This window comes from Acartia tonsa, chromosome 2 (assembly GCF_053477335.1).
Source record: "Acartia tonsa isolate MP-2025a chromosome 2, ASM5347733v1, whole genome shotgun sequence".
NCBI classification, from domain to species: domain Eukaryota; kingdom Metazoa; phylum Arthropoda; class Copepoda; order Calanoida; family Acartiidae; genus Acartia; species Acartia tonsa.
In genome coordinates, this window is record NC_137261.1 from 52,080,437 (window position 1) to 52,100,758 (window position 20,322).

General features: G+C 31.6%; 1 protein-coding gene across 2 annotated transcripts; it reads right to left on the reverse strand.

Annotated features, from left to right (window-relative positions):
- Nucleotides 1–8,757: 8,757 nt before the first annotated feature.
- LOC145312860 (protein Star-like) lies at nucleotides 8,758–12,503 on the reverse strand. Of its 2 annotated transcripts, XM_080152094.1 has the most exons (7): nucleotides 12,347–12,503; nucleotides 11,866–11,909; nucleotides 11,413–11,504; nucleotides 10,882–11,008; nucleotides 10,473–10,563; nucleotides 9,877–9,971; nucleotides 8,758–9,097 (listed from the first exon to the last, which is right to left on the reverse strand). In XM_080152094.1, the coding sequence occupies exons 1-7, from the start codon at nucleotides 12,491–12,493 to the stop codon at nucleotides 8,854–8,856; spliced, it is 840 nt and encodes a 279-aa protein (XP_080008220.1). In that variant the 5' UTR covers nucleotides 12,494–12,503; the 3' UTR covers nucleotides 8,758–8,853. The 2 variants fall into 2 exon arrangements, with proteins under 2 accessions (XP_080008220.1, XP_080008221.1); XM_080152095.1 differs by lacking the exon at nucleotides 12,347–12,503 and having other exon boundaries at nucleotides 11,866–11,934.
- Nucleotides 12,504–20,322: the final 7,819 nt, after the last annotated feature.

Here is a 20,322-nt window from a genome sequence, read left to right on the forward strand (position 1 = left end):
TTTTGTTTTACCAACCATTTAGGAGGGGGTATTTACCCCCCCCCCCCAAACAATTTGGGGGGGAGAGGGGGTGTTGATTCCCCCCCCCAAAAAAATAAAAAATCCTTTCCAAAAATATTTTTTGAACACTTCGCGCGCATTTTTAATACTAAATATTTAATAAAATTTAAATTACCCCTCCAAAACATTTTACCCAGGGGGTAAATTTTGGGGGGGGGGTAAACAAAATTTACCCCTGCCAACAGATTTCAGGGGGAGTAATTACCCCCCCAAAGCAAATTTTACCCCCGGGGTAAAAATTTTGGGGGGGTAAAAAAATTTGCGGCGCGCTTCGCGCGCAATTTTACCCCCCCCCCCTGTTCTATAGATCTGTTCTATGAGCAACGAAATATTTGGTCAATATAATTTCTCTTAGAAAATCTATATCCTAAAGAAACACAACTATTTGTAGCTGACTTGTTGTATAAATAACATACCAATAATAAATGCCAAAACTTTTAAACCAACAATGAGAATTGAGTTCAGATTGTTCCTATAACACTGAGTTCCTATTAGTACAATTAGGGGATTGTTTATCTAGACTTCCTATATTTATTTTCTTTTTATGATAATCTTAATATAGCCATCTGAGCTCAAATCCTTATCTATATTACAAAGTAGAACGATGTCTGTCTGTCTGTCTGTCTGTCTGTCCGTATGTCCGTCTGAAGCTTAAGATCTCAGTAACCACTGAACCGATTGGGCTCTTCTCTATTGGGAATATACCTACTGGTCCTGTGATGGTTTTAAGCTATTTTCTTGGGGGGTGGGACACCCCACACCCCCCAAAAAAATGAAAATATCCCCCCTCCCCCCCCAAAAAAAATTTTTTTTTACTTTTTCTTTTTAAATCTAAAATACGAAAAATTGGTTTGATCAAACCTCTTGGGGCAAAGCCCTTAGAGGCTAGGGGCGAAGCTACTAGTGATTATATAATGTATTCTTAGATGAAATAAACAGGATGTCTGTCTGTGTGCACCGAAGTATCTCGCTAGCCGCTATACCAATATGGTTCTCTCTTACAATGAAGCTTTTCATAGGTCCAGGAAAGGTTTATATCTATTTTGAGGGTGGATACCGCTACAATATTAATAGAATCGACTGTAAAATTATTCCTCCCCTCTCCCCCCCAAAAAATTTACCTTTTTAAAACTAAAATTGTAAGGTAGACATGAAACACCCCCCCCCCCCCCCTATTTCCTCAAGTGCCACTATGGGCGTAGCCGTTAGTATATATCTATAATACAAGATTGATGTCTGTCCGTCTGTCTGTCCGTCCCCGAAGATCTCGGTAACCACTGAACCGATCGGATTCTACTCTTCAGGGAATATCCATACTGGTCCTGTGGAGGTTATAGGCTATTTTCTTGAGGGGTGGGACACCCCCAATCCCCCCAAAAACTAAAAAAACAACCCCCCAAAAAAATTATTTACATTTTTTGTAAAATCTCAGTAACTGCTCTACCCTTCTGGGAATATACCTACTGGTCCTCTGGTGTTTTCAAGCCATTTTCTTTGGGGGAGGGACACCCCAACCCCCCAAAAAATAAAAAATCCCCACTTCCAATTTTTTTTTATTTTCTTTTAAATTTTTGTAAACAAAAACCAGTAATTGGGGTGGGGGAACCGCACTGCAACATGGGGAAAAGCCCCCATAAATCCCCCCCCCCAAAAAAAAAAGTTAAATTTTTACGAATTGAAATTTTTGTGTATACGGCAAACAATCTGGGTTTAATTTTTACGAATTGAAATTTTTGTGCATACAGCGCACAACCTGGGTTTAATTTTACCACAGAGTAATTAAAAAAAGTATAATTTTTTTGAATATTTCTATTTAGAAGGATTGACTTTCCATTACTATATAGTTCGAAGCCTCTAGAGGCTAGGAGCGAAGCCGCTAGTATATATATAATGTATTAATTCTATGTTGATCTACTTTGAACTAAACTTTGGGTTCAATCCTTAAAAATATGGTAACCGCATAACTGAAGAGGTTGTACTTCTAATGGAACATAAACACTGGTCCTGCAGTGGTTTTAGGCTATTTTCTTGGGGGAAGTAACCTAGAGGCTAGGGGCGACTCAACTAATCCTATCATATGAAGTAGTAGAGTTTTCTGTTTGTCCTTTATGAGTTCTCAATTATAGGTAAGCTTTACGTGAGTCCTGGGTTGGTTTTAGGCTATTTTCCCTTTTTTGAGTTTAGAGATTCTACGATAGAGGCGAGGCTTCTAGAATACAATTTGAATCAAAGTGTACATTTTCAAAAGTTCTTAATACTCATTTTTTAAGAATTGATCTGTGTGGACATAAGTTTGGTAACCAGAATCTTCAGAATCTTGTTCTATTTATCTTCAATTAGTTCTACAGCTAATTAAGGCAGGGAAGGTAGGACTGTAAATTACACTGATACCCAAAGTTTTAAAATCATGTTATCCTATTTGCTAGCTTAAAAACTTTGGGTACTTTTACTGAATTTTGTTGAAAATATTAGTGCCCAAACGTTTTAACCAACAATTTTAATTAGTGATAATCTTATCTATCATCATTGCATTGGGGATGTATATCAAATAATCGTTCATTGTCTCATCCCTTAGGTTTCTTCAATGAATGGAAGCAACAAACTTTTACTAAATTTCAGAGCAACCTCGCGGTGCTTTCCTCAAAATGCAAATTGAGCACTTAAATCCACCATTATTTTCTATTAATCGAAAATATGGAAGTACCTAGCCCATGCAGGGCTATACCTGCGGTGTCTAAACCATGTGGGTGTACCCTGTCCCAATAGAACCGTACCTAAAACTGTCTTAGATGAAAGTAATAATCAAACAAATAAAAAACTAACCACTTCTACCTTATCTTTTAATCATTTTTAAAAATAAGTTAGGGTTCTGAGCTCTACAATGCTCTTTAAGAGAATATGCCATCTCTCTCAAGCAAAAAAATTATGTTATTTACACCGCGTCATAACTAAAATCTTGTACCCTTGTACCTACAGCTGCTTTGTCAGATACGCGGCATTAACATTAAAAATAGGCAGTATGCCTTGGCCAAGAACAGGTGAAACTGATTGCAATGCACAGAGGTTAAAACAAAGCTTGTGCAATACAGTGTTGGAATGTTAGAGCTTTGGGACCTTCTATAAACGTCTGGCCCTACTGACAATGTTAGTTTGAACCAACCAATCAATATTATTTAAGATTTTTTATATATTGTATAAGAAAAAGTATCTATAACTTTAGATAGCAGTAGTGCTTTAAATTTCAACCAAAGATTTTTAGTTGAAGTTAATGAATTATTTACTTGAATGAATAAGTTTCAGATATAAAACTAAAATAAGATATAACCTTTTTATTTAGTGTATATTCCCTTTGAAACCTCTCACATGAGAAGCAATATAAAATGATAAATTGATAATCAGAATCTCATGATAAACCCATATTTGCAAGCAAATATATAAGACAGTGTAGACAGAAAACAAATACATTAATCACAAATAATTGTATTGTTTTTAACATCAATTCTTTCTTTACTTACACAAAACTTTGCAAATAATATAAATTTTCTAGGCCTGTATACTTCTTAAACAAGGATGACAACATCAAGAAGTAGCGAAGCACCAAAAATTACTGAATGGACAAAACCAACAAAGTGAGTTATAGGGGATGCTCAGTTGACATAAGAAAGAAAAGAAAGAATGAGAATATTCAAAAAATCAGAGAACCTTTACAAAATTAAGGTTTATGTCTTTTGAAGCGTTACCAATAGACAGACGAACTAAACAATACACACACTTGATGAACATGTGTTATAGGAATCTTCACTGAAAATTTCAACTGTCTATCTTCAATAACAACCGAGAAAATCACATTTCCCCAATAGCGTTTCGAACTGACGGACGGACATACAACATGAGTTATAAAGAAGCTTCGCTATTAACAAAAACCAATGAATAAATCATATAAGATGGGAAATATTGTTTTGAGGGAGGTAGGGGGCAAAATTAATTGTACTGGTACCCAAAGTTTTATATAGTCCTTCTATCATTCATTTGAACTTAAAACTTTGGACACTTAGTTCAAACTAGCTGTGCTCAAACTACAGAAAGGATAGTTTTGTTTATCATCATTGGGGGTATAAAACATTTTATGACCATTGTCTTTAAGTAAAATGTTTTATAACTAAAAATCGAATAAGTGTTATACATGGCTTTAGGAAAAAAGTATATAATATTGTGCATAATTTTCAGCAAAACAAGGATGACAACACTAATGAAAGCGAAGCTCTAAAATCTAATCTTAGGATTACCGAACAATAACACCTGTAGAGTGTCAGAACATATTTATTAAACAGAATATTAATTTAAAGTTGTAAAAAAATAGATCAATTTGATGGAAAATTGCTTATATACAAGATTACGTTTAGATACATATTTACATTTTAGGAATAGGTTGTAGAGTAGATTTGCTAAAACAAATTTTACTTTGTTATCCTAAGAATCATTGTTTCAAAAATTAGATGAATATGGTTATTATGTTATACAAAAAGTTTTTGTCCAACAATTAAAAATCAATTGCACCTGTCTCTTACAAGACAATTCAAACATGCCTAAATCAACTAAAAGGGCTATCAGTAATGGACGGACGTACAGACCCAAATTATAGAGGAGCTTTGCTACTAAAAAAAAACTTTCATTATATATTGGCAAACTTTGGGTGAATTTTAAAACTTGACAAAATTGGAAAGTTTCTTTTGATGATTGATTTTGTTGATGCACATTTACCAGGGATATTTAGGGATAAGACAATGGAAAAAAAATATTGATCTATATCACCCAATTATGAGAAACAATTTACCCCTTCTGAAGATTAGAATTGTTTTTAATAGTTTGAACATTGAAAGTTTATAAAGCCCAATCAATATTTGATAAAAGTAACTATTTTTATAGCCAACCAATAAGTTTATAAAACTTTAGATACCAATTTACCCTCCTCCCTCCCTCCCTGATATTTACTAACTTTAAACATAAATAATTTAGTAGAAAAAATGTTTTGATTTTTACTAGTTAAAGTTTTCAAAGCAGTGCCACTTTACAGTGTGTTAAAAAGTTTCAAAAAGATGCATTTCATGGCAAGAAGAGATAGAAATAAAGCAGATATATTTATTTTCTACCAAATACGTGATTTTTATCAAGGAGGGAGGAGACATTGGACTATAATTTATACTAGTACCCAAAGTATTATAAACCTCTCCTTTGTTGGCTAAAACACTTTAAGTGCTATCTCAATTGGTGGGTTCAAACTAGCAGCGTCCTAAACTTTTAAACCAATAATCTCAATTTTAAACTACAAAATATACACCAAATTTATCTCTTAATGTCTTTAATTCTTTATAAAAATCTGAGTTTTATGTCGTCTATATGGATTTGATAAAAGGTGGTTGTGACTGACATTATATCAACATGCAATTTAATAAATTAATTATTTGCTTGTGGCATATTACATGATATAAAAGTTGTCATGACATAATAGTGATATAAGGATATTCGGATCTATTGCAGTTCACGGTAAAATATTGCTGGTAAGCAATATTTCCAAAAATCTATGAATTTTAAAGGCTGCTAGCTGCCAAACGGCTGAACGTAAGATCATACCCGCACTCCATTTTAAGCGGTATAAGAAGGCCTACAAATAATCTAGAATAGCCAATATCCAATTATGCACAGAGAAAGCTTCACTGAAGAAAAAATTATTGATTTATGGCTATTCCAGATTATTTGTAGGCCTTCGTATGCCGCTTAAAACAGTGTGCGGGCATGATCTGTACGTTCAGCCGTTCGGCAGCTAGCAGCCTTTAAAATTTATAGGTTTTTGGAAATATTGCTTACCAGCAATATTTTACCGTGAACTGCAGTAGATCCGGATATTATAATGACAAGATGGTAAGACTATTTTTTTAAAAGGAAAAGCTAAATTTTAATGTAGGAATCCAAGAGTTAATCTATCCACTTCCAATTGTGTCCTATACCTTTATTCCTGATATAAGGGTAATAAAAAAATAAGTTAAAGGATAGCATGCAGGACCAGGTTTATTAAGAAACAAGGATGACAACATCCAACAGATTATAGAGTTCCTCCGCTTTCTAATTCGTACCTTACTGTTATAAGAATCATCATGCAAAGTTTTAAATCGATAGGACAATTCTAACCTAACATGTCTAAGTAAAGAAAAGAGCTAACCGTTACGTTCTTATCATAGAAAAGCTACGCTTTTAAAGACTAGAGGCTTGTCCATAGCATCTAGGTTCTTTAAATACTAAAACTATGTTTTAGAAAAATAAATTATGTACAGAATTAGTACTGTACAAAATAGGACCCTACCTTTGTTTGTCATCGAAAATGTTACTACTTCTTAAAAACTTCCTTTGCAGTTCTATTTCAAAACATAATGCATGATAAACATATCGAATCAAGTGCAGTACATGGTAAAATCTCTAAAAATCGATCGATGAATATTAAATGGTGCTAATTGCTAAACGGCTAAACGTATCTGTTATGTTCGTATCAAATTTTAACCGAAGGATAGCCTACGAATAATCGGGCATAGACATTACTAATAGTAATAAACATTTATTTCGCAGCGCACATAAATGCACGAAAAAGAACTAGCATTACCTGTGCATAATTGGATATTTCAGAATATAGATAGACCACTTCATGCCATTTATAACGATATTACCGTGAGCTGCCAGGGATCTGAAGGGATATGACAAGGTAATGAAATTAATTGATGTACACTCACAATAATAACACACAAAATTACCCCAACTGTAAATAAAAATTAGTAGTCGAAACGTTTAAACACTCAAATTTATAAACCAACCAATCATAATTCTCTATGGTTGTTAAGTCAACGAATAAGAAAACTTTATTATAAAAAAATGTGGACTAGTGTAATAAACAGCCTCTCTCTCTCTGATGAACTGCACCAGTTTCATATTTGCTTATATCCTGTTTGTTTCTATACCCAGGTATTACATACATACAATACACATATATTAGCATGGCTAAGAATTATATTTGTACATTGAACTTAAGTGCCACTTTGATGGATGAATATTTTATATCCTTAACTGTATCTTTCGAGAGTTAAGGGTGGTTTTTTGATATAATGTTAAGTAAGTGAGAAAAAAATAGTATCTACATTACAAAGTAGAACAATGACTGTTCTACTGTCTGTCTGAAGCTTAGATCTGAAACAGCACCTCCCAAAAAAAATTAACATATCAATTAATTAATGTCTGTAATGAAAAATTATCTTAATCCTAGAGACCTATAGGGGCGTGGTTGCTTGTATTATAATAAGTTAATAATATTATGATTTTATCTTTCTATTCCTAGAAAGTTGTTTGTAATTCGATACGATACAGTACTTCTCAGTATGTATAAACCAGTTTCGAAGCCATATTAGAATTTAAATTCTAAATAATTATATTTCGGGTAAATCCATTGTCTATTTACTATGTGAATGACTTATTAATGTACATGCATAATATTCTCGATATTGTTGATCTTATAATCCCCTGTTCTATTTCAATACACAATACACATGCATTAGACATGTTTATCTAATATCTACACTCAGTGGCGTGTACAGGGTTGTGCTTTTTTATAACAAATAAACATCAGAGCTGGAACTTTAAATCATTTTAGTGGTGAGCCAGATCAGGGTGAGCCAAATTTCAGCCAATCACAGCGCGGCATTTCATAAAATGCTGTGCTCTCATTGGTGGAAAGTTGGCTCACCCCGATCTGACTCACCACTAAAATGATTTAAAGATCCAGCTCTGCTATATAACTCCGTTTGTCCATTAATGATTTTTTTGTGATTCGCTACTTATAAATGTATTACTCTTATTTTCCAACTTTATAATAATGTTTTCTTATGCGTTGGCTTATTAACTTTGGGAACTTGCAGTGAATTTTGATTGGTTGGTTCACCAGATTGAGTGATTAAACGTTTCAACAACTAATTGTAATCTACAGAAGGGTTGATTTTGTTTATCTTGTTACATTACCTCGTATGGGCGGGATTCTCCTTCGATTTTTAAGTGATAATCTACAGGATCCATTACCCTAACACCCGAGAATAATAGATTAAGTAACATCCAACAGACAACCAACCCTTTAATTGCAAGATCTTTGTCTGAGAAGTCCTAACTGTTCATATAATGTGTTGCCCCTGTTTGTGGGCCAAGTACTTTCCCCTACTCTAACCTTTTTTGACGCGCACCTGACTCAGCAGCAGCTTTAGGAACAATTTTTATCGAATTTAGTTTTGACGCGATGTTGGGCCGAGAATCGAACCTTTCAACTCCAAGACTAACAAGCAGATGATCTCAATGTTGAGCCACGGTCGCGGGTTTTGTTATGCAAAATTGATTCAAAAACTTAAATTTTTTGTATGGTAGCTTTATATGTACATTTATTCAAAAAATAGAATATGAACAAAACAAAAATAAATAATCTGATACTAAATATTTATCACAGACGTTAAAAAATATTCTTTTCTTTTTCAAGCATCTTTTTAAAAAAATTACAATTATTGATGGTTATTGAAAAAATATTTCTTATGCAAAATTGCCATGTTGATCAACATGTAATTGTATATACATTTAAAGGGTAAAAAAATCTTTGGTGAAAATCCAACTTAATCAAAAATTTTTTTTTTGATTTTTTGAGTGACTCATTTTCAAAATTCATATAATAATTTACTTGTGATCGGTTGGCCAATCCTTTTGGGATATAATGTTATGCTAAAGTGGAAAATTGCCAAGTTGTTTTACATTTCTAGCCTTAACAACATCATTTCTAACAAACAATGAATTTTGATCCAATCCGGTGCCTGCATGATAATCATTTCTGTGTCTGAACTTTGTATACCCTTGGTCCTCCAGGAATTTGGTGATTAATTCTGGTGAAGAATCTTTTTGCACTTTTCCAGCTAAGTCTGTCTCAACAGAGATTACTTCTATGTCTACTTTGTCCCAGGGAATTGTTCTATAAAAAAAATTATTATTTTTACAAGGTTATCACACAAAATATAGAAAATAGTAAATTGTGTGCATGTCTCTAAGTTCTTGTAAATGGCTAAACTAATTTTAGTTTGAGATATTTTGAAACGGACAAAAGTTCCTGATTCAGCTCGTCAAGGCCTTTCCAGGGGGCACCATGAAGCCATAGTTCTGAGTCAAAAAAATTTTTGAATGTCGTCTTTGCATATTAATAAGTAATCGAATATTTATTTTAGTGGTTGCGTTCTAAAACTCAATTTTTAAAAATTCTTTTTCGGTCAGAAATTTTTTAAAGGTTAATTTTATCTGTTGCATATCCCCTCTTTGTCTAATTCCAATATGAACCCGCCCTACTATACTATGTTAATGTCCGTTTGTCCTAACGTTTCAAAGCTTCGCTTTTATGGATGTTGTCATCCTTGTTATTTTTAAACTTAGATCTGGTAAGTTTTGCTCAATGTTCCAGTTCCCTGTTAATTTATGTTAACAACCTTTAATCATACATCATTTAAAAGTTATCTATCGCATCGTATTATAGACAGCTTTCCGCAGATAAAAATGAAAAATTCTGAGATTAAATCAGTTTTTTAGCACTAAGGGGCCAAATGCCCTGGCTAACAAAACATGTATTAATTTTATAGTTTTTATTTTATGCGAATAATTGTCTGTAATACAATGCTATACATGATATTTCAGTATGACTGAGAACCGGTTCTTATCCAGTGAATATTAATAGGTTCCGAAGCCTTTTTGGCAAAGTTATACCTGAGAATTGCCAGTTCATATCCCTCAATGTCCAGAACAAACAGGTTCACTTTGGGATTTCCCATGGTTAATAGCAAAGAATAAACTGGAAAGCACTGCAAAATTTAGCAATTTTACTTACAAAAATTATTTTTAACAAAAAAATCATGATCAATGCAATATTATGTGCATGGCTAATAATTTATGGTTAATAAAGATTTCATTTATCAAACTACATATTGTTTGCTTAAATGGACTATGGCTGATCGTCCTAAATGTTAAACCTGTTTATGTAAACTGTATAACAAAAAATAAATAGTATTTTTAATGTCTTTGGTATTTAATCTGACTAGACGATATCCTATTAAATAAAGTAGAAAGAGATTTTTTTCTGAAGCTTAAGATCTCAATATCTACAGATCTGATTGGGTTATCTTCCGCTGGAAAGCTTAACATAGGTCCCGTGATAGTTTAAGGCTACTTCATTTTCCGATTTAGGTCTTGAGATAGTTTAAACTGGTCTGCCCTAGAGCCCCTAGATTTGAGGGGCGCAATAGCTAGTTTCAAATAAAACACGAATGTAATTTATATTTTAATATGTGTAAAATATTGCTTTCCTGAACTGTGATTACCATATTTGAATGGTCTTTAGTGGCAAATCCAGCCATGGCTTTCCCTGATGTGTTTCCAGCTTTTATTACACCAACACTGAAATTAAAATACTATTTAAAAACTTTAATAAAATTCAAATGCTGCAATGTTGTTATTATAATGGTAGTCTTTGATATAAAAGTAACAGGAACCCGATGTGTGTGTGTGTGTCTGTCTGTCTGTACCGAAGAAATTAGTGTAGTTTCTCTTAGGTTTATAGCTATTTTGGGAACTGTAACACCACCGTCCCAAGAAATTTTCTACCTACAAGGGTGCCAAAACTTTTTATTTTCAAAACTACAATTGAAGGTTCCCCTAGAGGCTCTAGGGGCATGACAGCTGGTATATTTCAACTCAAATTACAAAGAAATTAACCTTTCAAAGTCAAAATCAATAAAATGTGGAGATTTTTGTGCTCCCAGACACGTGTTGATGATGTGAGATCTTCTGCCAACACTCAGACATTGGTTGTAAAAATCTGGCACTATTTCAACCAACAAGCCTAAAAATAAATAAAAAGTAAAATAAAAAGTAAATAAAAATGTCTGAAGCATAATTAATTTTTAAAATTTTGTTTACATTTATTAGGGATTAAGGTCCAAGAAGCTAGGGTTGAAGCCGCTAGTGAATTTAAAAAGCAATTGAAAGAGAGATAATAGTGATTTCTCGCATCGTATTATAAACGGCTTTCCGCGGATATAGAATGTTATAATTGTTATAAGATTAAAACCAGTTTTTTAGCCCCGAGGTGCCGAAGGCACGGGCTAAAGAAACTGGTTTTAATCTTTTGATTGTACATTTTTATATTCGTAGAAAGCTGGATATAATACGATGTTAGACATAGTTTTTTCGTATGGATGAGAACCGGTTCCTATCCACCGGATTCGAATGAATACGAGAAATTACCTTTCCATCCAAAATTAGCTTCTAAAGGTAAGGTAACAGACCACTCACAGTTTTGAGCTCCAGCCTCAAGGAAAAATCCGTTGGTCATATTATCCTATAAGTTTCAAGTTATCAAAGTTCTAATCGTTGTAAACTTAAGTATATACAGGCAAGTATGTCCCTAAAGGCCTCTAGAGGCACATGAGTTGGGAGGGGGCAATTGATTTTTAAATATTAGCTTTAAAAAGATTTTTTTTTAAATTCTTGTAGGGGAATATTTTTTCTAGGGGCGATTTCTCTTTGACCTACCCAAAATTAGTTATAAACCTTCTCTGGACCTATGAGAAATTGCATTGTAATAAATAATCACAAAGTAGGATCTTCCAGTACAGATAGGCAGTCATCTTGTTACTTTTATATAAGGATATGAACAAAATTGTATTTTTTTATTTTGTTATATGAATATTTGAACTTTCCTTGTAGACCATTTCCATAACATCAAGAGCTTGTTGTTCACTCTGGTAGGTGCACATATTTTAGTACAACTTAGTGATAAATAAATTAATACTATAGGAATTGTCATTTTGACAAAAGATTTAAATTTATTGTTCCTTTCCAAGGATGAAAACATCCATAAAAGCGAAGCTCTCAAACGGTAGGACAAACGAAAATTAACACTTCTAAAGTCTCAGAACTGAATAATCAGAATATGAAAAATATATGTAACTCGAGACTAAATTTTAGGCAAATTTGTTGAAAAATTGCTTAAATACAGGATAATATTAAACATTCTTACATTTTTAGGACTTGATTAAAGAGATGGTTTCAAATCAATAGGACAATTCTAACATGTGTAAATCAACGAAAACAGCTAACCGTTCCAGACGAACGTACTCAATTATAGAAAAGCTTTGCTTTTTAAGTAAATTTTTTTGTGTTGTATATTAAAATATTCCTCTAAATTTAAGCTGGAAGTATTTGCTAGATAATAAACTTGAGGTGGAACTTCCGGAGGCTCCAGGTACATTTTTAAACTGGATATCAGGAAGGGATGATCAGGGGCAAGACAATTTAATAATGGCCTGCAACATGTTACATTCATTTTTGTTCATTTACTAAATACAGTTATTTTAATAGTATCTATTGCATAGACGTTCTTTATTTTACCTAAAATGTTTTTGTTTAAAATGGCATTTTTCTTCTTTTTTTGTTGCATTTTAGTACTTTAAAACCAACTTAATTCTTTTATATAAAAAATTGCTTCAAATTAAGAGGTCTTTAAAAAACGATTGCATATCTAAATTCTATGGATCAATTTACATCTACTACTTACTAAAAAAACGGACGAGCTATTTTTTAAAAATCAAAAAAGTTAGGATACCTTCTTAGTTTTTTTTTCAAAATATGTAAATGTAAATTAGAATTTAATTACTTTTGTTAAAATGAATGCTTTTCCTTCTGGAAAGTGTAACAGTTTCATTAGCAACTGTAGTCAGCAAAAACTTATGGTTTTCATCAGGATATAATTCCTCTAACTTTTTATAATTATGCTCAGCTAGTAATTGTTTTATCTCATCACAGTTGTATTGGGGTAAATTATCATGTAATTTAGCTTCATCAGAAAATTTCAAGTCAACATTTGTTGATTTTATTTGATTTTGAAGCAATATTTGTTCTCTCTCGTATTGTAACCTGAAATTTAAGAATAGTTATTTATCGCATTGTATTATAAATAGCTTTCCACGGATATAAAAATGTACAGTTAAAAGATTAAAGTGTTTCTATAAAAATAATTTTAAACCAAATTAAGAACTAAGGTATTCTTGTGAAACAGCTTATAGTGTATAATAAACAAGGATGACAACATCCATAAAAGCGAAGCTCTAAAACAGTAGAACAAACGAACATTAACAATTGTATTGTGTCAGAACTGTAACAGAATGAAACAAAATTGTAAGTATATTTGTTGAAAAACTGCTTGAAACAGGATAATGTTAATGGACATAAATACATTTTTAGAACTTGATTATAGAGTTGCTTCGCTTATAATATTGTACTTTATTGTCCCAGGAATCAGTATACCAAAAACCAGATAAATCGGATAATTAAATCACATAAAAATTTGTTGATAAAAAGTAAAAAAAATCAACATGTTTAAAATGGACGTACGGACATTTTGGTAGTAATTATAAAGTTCCTATGCTTTCTAAATCGTACCTAACTACTACAGGAATAACCATGCAAATTTGAAATCGATAGGATCATTGTAACATGTTTAAATTAACGAAAAGAGCTAACTGTCTGTGACGGACGGACGGACGGACCGACCCTAATTATAGAAAAGCTTCGCTTTTAAAAATTACGCCATACAATGTAATTGACCAATTATAGGTCAGTATACATTTATATTTTAAATTGTATACTGGCCTATCATTAGTCATTTGTATGTATTTTTTATTAGGCAATATATAAAGTTTTTTCTATTCTTGTAGCATACCTTTGATTACTTGCTGAAAGAAAAGCTAATGATGATATAATGGCACAGAGCATAAAAATTTGAATAATTTTTTTCTTATTTATTTTTGAAAATTCCTCCATAACTTTATTGTTCCGACATTTTATATCCATGAACTGTTGATAGCGAGATTTTTCTGTCATTTTAGCTTTTATAGGGTCTGAAAACAAAATAATTTGATGACTATGTAATAATAATTATAATTAAATACTATTCTGTAACATTGTTACATTATCCTATATTATAAAGTAACAAGCACAATGTGTATTACACACACATCATAAGGAAAAATGAGACACATACACTTTTTACTTCTGCATGGAAAAGGATTTAATAAATTGCACATAATTTCATCGAAGCTGTTTATAGTACCATACAATATTAATGACCAATGATAGGCCAATACACAGATTAAATTACAAATGGCAGGCTAATATACATTTAACTGACCAATGATAGTCCAGTATTACGTTATTTTTTAGGTACTATTAAAAGCTTTAGTTTTATCTAGCAAAGATATTTACACTATCCTGGGAAAAGGGATACAAACAAACAATTCTAAGTAAAAATTTCCTCACAGCCCACTTTCCTCATTTTAATAAAAGGGTAATGGGAAATAAAAAGGGAAATATTGCTTTTTAACAGGAATGTTTTAAACCTGGCAGTAACCAAGAATATACATAAGTTGCCGGCAACCAGGAAAGTTAAACATTGGTTGCTCCAGAAATAGTTCTGGGTATGCACATTTCATGTTCGAAAAGTATATACTTTCCGGATGCCAATCTTTATGAGGAAGGTATTTTTAGAAAGGGGAAAATGTGTAGAAAACACCCATGTAAATTAGAAAATCCGCAGAAATCATTTTTAAAAGTTATTGGCAAACATTTGCAATGTTAATTTGCAAAATTAATTTTATGCCCTAAATGACATATTCTGAAATAAATCTTTTATGAAAGTTTATTATCTATGAGTTTAGGACATGCTTAAGACGTAAAAAATATTTTCAGTGTTACTTTTTTCGCCCTACATGTGAAAAAAGGCATTTCTCACATTTTATTATAGAAAATTGCATATAAACAAAATAATTATTTTTTTCTACAGTCAACACAATAATTGGCATAAAATCTTTCATTTTAAATGTGAAAGTCAGATAAAGAATCCTTTTTAGAGCAAATATAGTGCAAAAAGTAACCAAGACGTTTTAGCAAAGTATGAATATCTAATGAAATAGATACTTTTAAATTTTGATATACATATCAGATAAAAATATATAAAAAAAGAGATCAAAAACTATAAAACAAGGTATATATTTTTTTCACTCTGTCACTGAATAAAGAGCACTTTTAGGTTTGATTTTAACCAATGCAGCACCTAAACACTAATTATTCAAGGTAAATAAACAAATGAATGCAATTATACAATTAAGTAAGTTTAATAATACAGTAAGCCTTTTTGTAGCATTTTTTTTTGTTGAAATTGTTCTTTATTTCTATAATAAACTGTATTAAAATCTAATGATTTTAAAATTCGTAATTAAGAACTTCATTTTTACACTGTTTAGACATATAAATTACAAAGAAAAAGATTAGATCCTTTAAGTTTGAATACTACTTTATATATTTACATAATAAAAACATTAAAATTGTTAAAGATTAAAAAAAAAGATAAAAATAAGTAATTTTTAAAATCATTTTGTGTCGTCTTCATAAACTATTTCCCCTTTTATATTTTAGTCTGGTAGAATTCATAATTATAAATAACCTTTATTGAGCATATATATGTTTTATTGAAATTAATTATAAGTATGTAAAACATTTTTTGATTGATTTAATATTAACAATTCAACTAATATTTTGTTATTTTACTATTTTTTGAAACTCTTTTATTCTTATTATTAATTCTATTTAACACAAAAAGCTCATAGGGAGTGTATAACCTTTATTTCTTGCTTTGTATTCTAATCAGGTATTTTATTTGACTAAATTTTTTAAAACTATACAGCATGCATGTTTGTGTCAATAATGAAGACATTACGCGTTTTTATGTACAAAAAGTTGTTTTAAAGCAAGAAAAAAATATAATCTTTCTAGTAACTAATATACAATTTCATAGTTTTAAATATGTCTGTATTTTGGTTTCTAAAAAAAGTACTATACCAACAAACATGCATGCCTGAAAATTAGTTTCAATATTCGTATTAAACAGGAAAAAGAAACTAAGTCGTCGTTAAAATCATTGTTTGTTATTTTTGGTGTAAGGTTTTTTTTAATGAAACTCTTTTGGATCTGGTGAATTCGATTTCTGCGGATTTTCTGGTTGCCAGAAATGAAATCTACGCATCTTTTTTAGCTAGATGGCATTGGTCTGGTTAAGATTGGATAAAAAAATCTTTGGTTGGTTAAATTCAATAAGTGTGTATGCTAGATCCAGGAATCTTGTAATATTGCTAGGAAACAGGAAGCATTCGTTACCAGCAATATTTTACCATGAACTTCAGTTGATCCTAATCTAAATATTACTAATATTTCCTGATTGAAACACTTTCCAAGAAATTGCTATGTCCCTTCCTGAGTAAAAATTGTATACCTGTAAATCAGCATCCAGAGTTAAAAGTTTATCCAGGTGAGGCAATGAATTTCCATAGAAAGGAGCTATGAAATACAGATCCTAAATATAAAAGTACTAGAGTTGGCTCAATATAACTATATCGCTATTGGCTAGTTTTCTATAAGTACATATCTATTTATCTATTTCTCAATAAATCAATTTTTCTCCCCCGCTAACTATCTAAAAGAAAGAAGTGGGTAATTTTTTAATAATTTAAATGATTTTAAAAAAGATTATTTCAATTATATTTTTTTCACATTACCATCACCAAAGGGTTAATATAATTAAAATTTTAGTTTTAATATTTTAACACAAAGGAAGTGTCGCCACAATCGAATTCTTTTAAAATACAGTTTTCTTAGATTTACTCTATTATGAACGTATATTTTTTATTTATGAAATAAGGATTAAATACTTTAATGTAATTCAAATATCTACATGGAGTGAAAAACTTAATTCATTCCATAAACAAATAGGATAAAGGTCTTATCGCTTTGGTCAATGAGAGTTTAATGAGTATTATTGGAGCACTATGAGTTTTAAACACTTTACCATTGGAAGACTCGAGCTCATTTATAGACGTTTATTTCCTATATAGATCTGTCATGGATCTTGATGCAATAAAGCAGGCTGTTTTGTAAATGTTAAAAATTGGAAGATTTCATTAAATAAAAGTAATCGCAAATATACTTAGTAAATAAGCTTTTTTGTTTGTAGCGAAGGATCTCGCTAACCACTGAACCGATATGGTTCTCCTTTATAGCGAAGCTTTGTATAGGCCCTGAGATGGTTTTAGGCTATTTTATTTTTGTAAATAAGTCTGGGTATGGTTTTAAGCTATTTTTCTGCCCTTATTTATCCCTTCGAATATAGAGCCCCTAGATGCTAGGGGCGCAGCCGCTAGTATTGAATAATTTTATAATTTGTAAAATGTATAGACATTTTAAAGAACATACAATTAATACCACTTAAGTTATCCCAGGCTTTCTGCAATTCGGGGTTAACAAAACTGGTTTTAAGCATGTAAATCTTTATGTTAATACGCCTAAATTTGTCTCTAATACAATATAAATAACTTTTTAAAAAGTAAATTAGTGAAAAAGGAAAAACGATATACTTTTTTGTCAACTTTGATGATGCTTAAAACTTATTGGTTTATTTGTTGATATTTCTTCTAGATAAATAGAACATATATTCACAATTATTTAACTTTGTGTAATATTGTTCTCGTTTACCGCTGAACCTATATGGTTCTCCTTCACAGTGAAGCTTCTTAAAGTATAGAGAAGGTTTATAACTATTTTCGAGGAGGGTATATCCACCCTCACAAAATAAATCACCCCTAGAAATAAATTATACCCCACAATTTTTTGTTTAATTTTTCGTTTTAAAAATTTAATGGAAATTGGGAGAGTCACCTCCTACCCTTTAAATACCCCTTGAGGCTTCTAGAGACATTATAAAGCACAAAATATGTATGGTTCGTAACTAACAAGTAACTGAAGAATAAAAGAAAGTGAAAGTGCGTGTATGTGGGATACTTCAGTTCACTGCGTCCTCACTCGGTGCAGTGGTTACATTCTAACTGGTGTTCTCCAAAAAAAAACCCAGGAATTCTAAGGGATCAGACAATGGACGATAAATTGATGTGTACACCCCCTAGGATGATAAACAAAATTACTCCAACTCTAGATTAAAATTATATAAAAAAAATTACCAATCAAGATTTGATTAAAGTTCCTAATATTCTTAGGCCAACTGATCAGAATACGTGATTATAAAACATTAGGTACTCGTTTAATTTAAAGTCCTGTGTCCCCTCCCTCCCTCCCTGCAAAGAACTAACAAGAACGAAAAAGTTTCGCAGCAAAGTAAAATAGTAAATTCACAACTTATTCTGTGGTATAAAGTAATAATTTTTTAAATATGTGTATTACTAGCGGCTTCGCCCATAGAGGCCTCTAGGGGCACTTGAGGGAAGGGGGAAGTTTTAGTTTTTTGGTTAAAACGAAAAGGGACGAGAAATAGTTAAAAACATTTCCTTAACCAAAAATAGCTTTACTTTAAATAACACAACCATTTCGGTCCAGCGGATAATGTTAGACAGCCTTAAAGCTATGAGAAGCTACCCTGTTAAGGAGAACCCGATCGGTTCAGCGTTTAGCGTGATCCTTTGTTACAGACGAACAAATAGACATCCTGTTATTTTATCATAAGGAAAATGACTCAGCAAAATATATGTTCTTATTTATAACATACACACATTAGAAAGTGCTATTATAACGTGCACTCGACTACCTCGCGCATGGACATGACTTGCTTTAAAATATTAGATACTAGCAGCCTTTTTAGGGGGAGGGGAGGGGGGATGAGGTGTGACGAATCATTTTTTTATTTTTGATTAAAGAAAGATTTTAGGGAAAAGGACTTTTTTGGGAAGGGGGGCTAGTGGTGAGTCGAGCACACTCCTTTTTAGTAGCGAAGCTACTCTGTAATTCGAAATGTTCGTCTGTCCGTCCGTCCGTCTGTCTGAGACAAAGTGGGGGAAACGTGATTTTCTTGGCTCCTATAAAAGATAGAATGCTGACAACATTTCCATCATTAAGGAGCACAATTAAGTATAAAACATTAATGGCGGTAGGACCGCTTTTTAGCAGGTTTTAGGCTTTTTTATATTTTTCACATTTTTCTCCATATCTTCAGTGTTTATGGTCCGATTTTTAAAATCTTTTCAGTTATAGATATCAAAATTTAATTTCCCGTCGTTTAAAGAAAACAACCATGACGGCCAGACTGCCTTTTTGCAGGTTTTTTGCTATTTTTAAATTTTTCAAGTATTTTCCTTATCTCTGATGTATATGGTCCGATTTTCCAAACTTTTAAAGTTAAGGATATAAAAATTAAATTTTCTGTCGTTGAAAGAAAACAACCATGGCGGTCAAACTGCCTTTTTGCAGGTTTTTTGCTATTTTTAAATTTTTCAAGTATATTCCTTATCTCTGATGTATATGGTCCGATTTTCCAAACTTTTAAAGTTAAGAATATAAAAATTAAATTTTCTGTCGTTGAAAGAAAACAACCATGGCGGTCAAACTGCCTTTTATCAGGTTTTTGGCTATTTTTATATGCTATATTTCCCCATATCTTTGGTGTTTTTGGTCCAATTTCAAAACTTTTTTAGGATATCAGGTTCAAAATAATTTTTTCATTGTTTTATGTAATCTACTTTGACCGTCGTCATCATACAAAATAAATCAAGGTTTCGTGTTTATTTACCCCAATAAATCTATTCTTGATTTTAATAAATATACTTTAAATCTACTTTTACGTAGTCCCATCCACGATTTTTTGTGCTTCGCTACTTATGGATGTTGTCATCCTTGTTTAATTTTAGTTTTTATTAGAAAAAGTAAAAATTAAAAATTTGGAGGGGGCTAGATTTTTTTCTTTTGATTTCTCTTGGGAGGGTTGTCGTATCCTCCCCAAAAATAGTTATATACCTTCTCAGAACCTATAAGACATCATGTTACTTTTCATGTTTGCGAGATCCCTCGGTACAAACATACAATCACACAGACGACAGACATCATGTTACTTTATCATAAGGATTATGAATTCCATCTACATAATTGTCATATGATGAATCAATGGAATTTTCTGGCATCTTAAAGGATAATACAATGGACAATTTATTGATCTACGTCCCCATTGATTATAAACAAAATTACCCCTGCTGTGCATTAAAATAAAAGTTTTAAAGTTTTGTCTATTATGAACCAATCTTGATTTAATAAAAGTACCCAAAGTTT

What these genes read in the sequence shown, in the direction of transcription:
- LOC145312860 (XM_080152094.1), bottom strand. Translation starts at nt 12,493, where the DNA reads ATGAATGTAACATGTTGCAGGCCATTATTAAATTGTCTTGCCCCTGAT. An exon ending in CTTCCAGCTTAAATTTAGAG is followed by an intron (nt 11,910 to 12,346) that starts GAATATTTTAAT and finishes TGCACCTACCAG; the next exon opens with AGTGAACAACAAGCTCTTGA. An exon ending in TATGAACTGGCAATTCTCAG is followed by an intron (nt 9,098 to 9,876) that starts GTATAACTTTGC and finishes TTTTTTTTATAG; the next exon opens with AACAATTCCCTGGGACAAAG.